This window comes from Pinus tabuliformis, chromosome 7 (genome assembly GCF_031772625.1).
Source record: "Pinus tabuliformis cultivar Carrire ecotype Pingquan chromosome 7, CPIR1, whole genome shotgun sequence".
In the NCBI taxonomy this organism is placed as follows: domain Eukaryota; kingdom Viridiplantae; phylum Streptophyta; class Pinopsida; order Pinales; family Pinaceae; genus Pinus; species Pinus tabuliformis.
Window position 1 is genome coordinate 895,433,722 of NC_142293.1, and position 5,781 is coordinate 895,439,502.

The following is a 5,781-nucleotide window of genomic DNA, read 5'->3' on the forward strand; positions in this document are numbered from 1 at the left end:
AAAAAAAAAAACTAATATAAACTTACTCACTTATTTAATTAATCATGATAAATCGATACATAATTAAACATACCAATAATCATATATTTTCTTAACAATTAAATTTACATATCTAAATATTAATAAAGAAATATAAATAATAATATGTATTTTTTAATTATAAAATAAAAAACACTTTCAAATGAAAAAAAATTAACATGAATTTACCACTTTTTTCAATAAATCATGATAATGATAATTTGATAACCAATTGAACCTATCAATAATCGTATAATACTTGGTCTCAAAAAATTGAAAAATGGGTAAGTAATACTTCATTAAAAAAAACTGCTTTAATTTAAATATTATCCCTAACAAGATAAAGATAAGATATTTGAGTGCTACTTACAACTTTTTTAAATAAATACTCTATTAAATAGGTAAATAAACACTCTATTAAATATGGAAAAATTTACACATCTACCAATATAAAAAACTATATTAAAAATAAAATTTAATATAAATTTATTTAAATCAATATCTGATTAAATTTACCAATAATCATATATTTATTTAAACAATTAAATTTACATTGTTAGGTATTAATAAAAAATAAATTATTATCATAAATAATAATAAGTAATATACTTTTTAATTATGAAATAGAAAACAAACTGACATAAACTTACCAACTTCCTCACTAAATCATGATAACTCCCTAACTAATTGAACCTCCCAATAATCATATAATGCTGAGTCTAAAAAAAAAATAATAAAAACATGAAGCAGTTGTAAGTATTACTGCATAAGTAAAAGACCGTTTTAATTTAAATACGATATTTACCAATATTCCTATTCACATAATGCTGGGTCTCAAATAATTAAAAAAAATGGAGCAGTTGTAAGTAATACTGCACAATTAATAAACTATTTTAATTTAAATATTATCGGAAATTAGATATGATGAGATATTTTACAGTCACGTACGGAACCCCTTGCCCATTCTCAACATATTTGTCGATGGCGAACAGTTGTTGTGGCGTTGAAAGGCAGCAATTCACCGAAATTTAAACGAAGCGGCCATTGATAGATAATAAAATGCACGGGTTCCCTATATGCTACTGGGACAATAATGCAGGAGTCCCTCAATTAGTGCTCAACCTTGTGTTTGTCTTGGAATTGAGCAGGCTTCTGGCCAACTGGCTTCTGTCCCCTTTCTGGATATCAGACCATCAATATGGCGCTCCCCTGGATCAGCCCCTCGCCAATTGGCCCATCACTCCTTTAACTAATCCTGCTAGTCTTCGTTATTCCGGCCTCATCTTCTCCGCTTCTCTTGCGCCTTCTTCCCCTGTTTCCCCCAACCCTGCATACCCTGACCAGCAGAGCGTTCGTGAGAATTTGCCCGCCGTCTTCGACTATGGAAGTGTCAGTGCTGATCGCCAGGAGGTGGTTGTCTGTATTGTTTGTTTCAATGACTTCGTGTCGCAGGATCGAGTGCGCCGGCTAGCTAAATGTGGCCATGTTTTCCATATGGAGTGTTTGGATAAGTGGATCGACTATGAGAACTACAGTTGCCCTCTGTGTAGATCTCCCCTCTTCTAGACACAGGTTGGAATCATCATCATCAATGATTAGAAGTCTACTGATTGCTGTTTGTTGTTAATTTAAGTCTAGCAGGATAGATTCTATGTGAGAAATTTACAGTAAATTAATTATGTATAATAGACAGTTGGATTGGTTCTCATTTCTTCTTTCTTTAGGTTTTTATGGACATTTTGCTGGCCGAATGGAACATGTCTTTTTAATAAAATTTATTGTGGATTTCCTGACCTCTTAATCTTTGTTCCGGACTTTGGTGACAAAGCAATTGTGCTACGTAGAGAAAGGTCATTATCTTTTATTTATTTTTTAGAAATCTTTTTATAAACAAAGATTGTGCAATTTGGCTACTTATCTAGACGATTGGTTTTATTGGGCAAGATTAGGCTGTGATTTTGTGGTAGATATGTGACAGTTTATCACAATTAGCTCAGGTTCAAATGTCCTCCCCTATTCCAGTATATTAAGCATCACAATTAGCTCAGGTTCAGATCTCCTCTCGCATTCCAGTGTATAAGCATCACAATTAGTTCAGAGTCAAATCTCGTCCCCCATTCCAGTTTATATGCTTTACCTGAGAATCCTAGGACAACGTTCCAGGGTTTCAATTCCACTCCAGTCACTTTCGTTGTCCCAGGGTTTCAATTCCACTCCAGTCACTTTGCCCGTTGGAATGACCAATCTGCGCCTATGCTGCAATCCTGGCAAGGAGAAATTTGGAGGAAACCTGAGAATCCTGACATTAGCAATGTGAAACCCAAGTATTCCATTAGCAGTGAGGAATTTGGAGGAAACCTGAAAATCCTGGAGTCACGTCTTTGGTTTGATATTCACCCGCAGACATTTTGTCTTTTGGATAGACCGATATTGGTCCATCCTCGTGTCCATTGCTCGAACCCAACCAAGCCCTAGTTTTCCATTATCAAGCAGAAATTTGGAGGAATGGGAGAAGAAGAGAAGAGGGTCACTGAGAAGGGGTGCTAAGAAGGAAATGTGTGCATCATCTATGTTTTCTGTTTTCACCTGAAAACCAGGGGATCAAGAGGGAGAAGCAAACATCCCAGGTTTTCAATTCCACTTCAGCCACTTTGCCCATTGGATAGACCAATCTGGGCCAATCCGCATGTGGCCAATGCCCAAACTCTACTTAGCCCTACTTTTCCATGAGGAAGGAGAAATTGGAGGAAACCTCAGAATCCTGGAATCACGTCCGAGGGTTTGAATCCCAGCCCAGGCACTTTTCCCATTGGATAGACCAATATTGGCCCATCCTCTTGTTTCCAATGCTCAAACTCTACCCAGACCTAGTTTTCCATTGGCAAGGAGAATTTGGAGGAATGGGAGAAGAGAAGAGTCACTTAGAAGGGGTGCTGAGAAGGAAATGTGATCTCTGTTTTCTGTTTTCACCTGAAATCTAGGGGATCAAGAGGAGAAAGGAAGCAGATCTTTATAGAGCTGAAAACCCAAGGAATTAAAAGGAAGATGCTCGCAGATCTTAACAGAGCTGTTAAGGAAGTCAACCACCATCTTCTCAATGTGGTTATTTGGTGCAAAAATAGCCGAGGTGCAACTACGTTACATTTAACTACCAGTTGAGACCATATTGAAGTACAGCACTATTATTCTATTTATATTGTTTCTTCTTAGTAATTTCTTTATTTCTTTCATGGAGATGCATGACAGAGACTAAAATAATATCATGTTTATAGATTCGTGGGAGACCTTGTTAGGATCTCTACCCTCCACGGACACACATGCATGTTGTATTGAATTTATTCTGAACACTGATTTTGGATAAGTTGCAATTTGGTCAACCACTTTTTGAAAATCTATTTTCAACATGAAATCTATTTCTAATTGAAAGCTGAGATGAAAGCGTTGATCCAAGAGAAAAGCCCTGGTTTTGATTAAAATGGTTCTTACTATGGATGGTGGTATTGATTAAAACATACCAGTCAACCGATTTTAATGTTATATTTACTAGCTTACCTTACTGTTATATTGATGTTGTATGATACTTGATAGTTGCAAAATGACTTGAATTATTATATTTTCCAACTATACACCACCTTGATACACCAAATTTGTCTATTATATATGTGGACACTGGATGCACTAAACTGGATTATGTCTTTTTGTTCAGTGTACCCTTTTCAATCGATGTGTGACAGATTCTTATTTTGTGGTTTCTTGGAAGAGTTTCTACAATTCCACATTAGTTGTGAAGATTAGTCGATGGTAAAATATAAGATTTAATATACTATGATTCTTCGGCCAACTTGTCATCCCAAGAGGTATTATGAGGTGTTCATGCCTGCTTGCCCTCTCCTCGATTGTGCTTGGAATTCCCTATCTTGTGGCATCCTTGTAGATGAAAGGCCCTCTCTCTGATTGTGCTTGGGATTCCTCATCTGCTGGTGTATTGGTAGATGAGAGGCCCTCTCTCTGATTGTGCTTGGGATTCCTCATCTGCTGGTGTATTGGTAGATGAGAAAGTAAATATATGGCAATACACAGGATTCCTAATAAAAGAGAGTCAATATATGCCAATACAAAGGATCCAAAAGTGTTATGTTCAAACGGCAAGTACTTCCAGCCTCGTTTGTTGTTGTTTTTATGCTGTTAATAACAAAGTATGGCAGTTGACTTATGTGTTCTTCACATTCTGAAGTATTTAATCTGATGACATGTTCATGTCACTAATCATAGCTTTTCTGTTGTGGCACACTGTAAATCGTTTCTGCCTTTCTATATTGTTTAAATTTCACATCTTTTTAATGCATAATGCCCTGTGTGATCAGGTTCATTGAAAGCAACGCCCATAGTGTTGTTTCATTCACTTGGCAGAGTACAAATTGATATAGTGGGTCATTGATGAGATGCCATTGTTTTTTTCATTTTCCTATTTAAGTAATAAGTTATGGAAGGCTCCATTCATAAGCCATTTTTAAGTCAGAAAGTAAAGTTATCCTATTCAGAACTTCGTTATATGGAAATTTTCATCACCAGAACAATACGAAAGAATATTATTTGATAATGTGTTGTAATGATAGTATATTATGTGGACATGTGCTTTACTGGAGCTCTTCTGTTCTATTGAGATCATGAGGCAATATGCATACACTGCTTGATCTTTTGTTTGAAAACAATGTCTTTTCCTTGGTGGCTACGAGGGTTGCTTCTTATTGGTTCAGTTCTTGAGATTCTCTGACCCACCTTGAAGTGTAAGGGTTGCCCTTTTGCATTTTACATATTTCCACTAAACGTGAATAGTCTGAATGTATCTGTCTATTTTTCTACTTTGATTGAATATCCAATCAGATAATGATATCAATACTTGAAAATTGTGGAAGACTATCTTCTGCGTTTGGTCTGTCTACTGTGTGTCCTTTGATTGTATTTGGAATTTGCGAACAAATATATTATGCATTGGCTCCAATGAGTAGAGCTTTGACGAAATAATGTCACTGATGTTCATTAATTTCAGTTTGTATATTCAAATCTCAGACAACTTACATGCCATATAATTTCAATTTCAAGATTTTCCTTCGATCGATTCTCGTTTCATTGAAGATGTTTGTTTGTTATTTTATATTATATTGAAAAAAAATAAATGCTATTTTTTTTTAATGGTTAAAAATCAACGCCAGTATGTATTTATATTAGTTTATTTTCATGATTTTTTTGGTATTTTTTCTGAATAACAAGGGTTTTTTTTTTCCTTTACCCATGTATGCACAGATTTCTCCCACCTGGAACAGTGTACACAGTTATCCCACCCTAAATAACATATGTGTGCAGCTATTTAAAAATTAGCATGGGAATTAAGAATTCTGGCAAATTCATGGTATTTGATTTAGAAATATAAAAAATTATTAGAAATATTTAAAAATGGTATTAGAGAGCTGATTTTATCTACTATTACACAAATTTGCACCCTCTAGCACAAAATCCTTACAAGGCACTGAGCTTAAGTGTAACATGGAAGAGTTGTCATTATCACTTGGAGATATACTTTCTTTCTGCTAAGTTGAGCCGAATTCAACACAAGCAATGCTTCCCTTGTAATGATTAGGTTTTCTTAGGAAAAGAAAGCCAAGTTCAAAGTCGCCTAATTCATTATGTAGTTTAATCAACTTTTTATCAGCATAGATCCATCTTATGTACAGATCTAACATGTGTCGATAAGGATAAAATTTT

At 35.0% G+C, this 5,781-nt stretch overlaps 1 protein-coding gene across 1 annotated transcript; it reads left to right on the forward strand.

The window, feature by feature from the left end:
- The first annotated feature begins 982 nt into the window (after positions 1-982).
- Positions 983-1,819, forward strand: LOC149250494 (uncharacterized). The gene has a single exon (XM_089459114.1). The coding sequence runs from the start codon at positions 1,078-1,080 to the stop codon at positions 1,582-1,584; it is 507 nt and encodes a 168-aa protein (XP_089315240.1). The 5' UTR covers positions 983-1,077; the 3' UTR covers positions 1,585-1,819.
- Positions 1,820-5,781: the final 3,962 nt, after the last annotated feature.

Coding starts and splice junctions, on each gene's coding strand:
- LOC149250494 (XM_089459114.1), top strand. CDS start 1,078: ATGCACGGGTTCCCTATATGCTACTGGGACAATAATGCAGGAGTCCCT.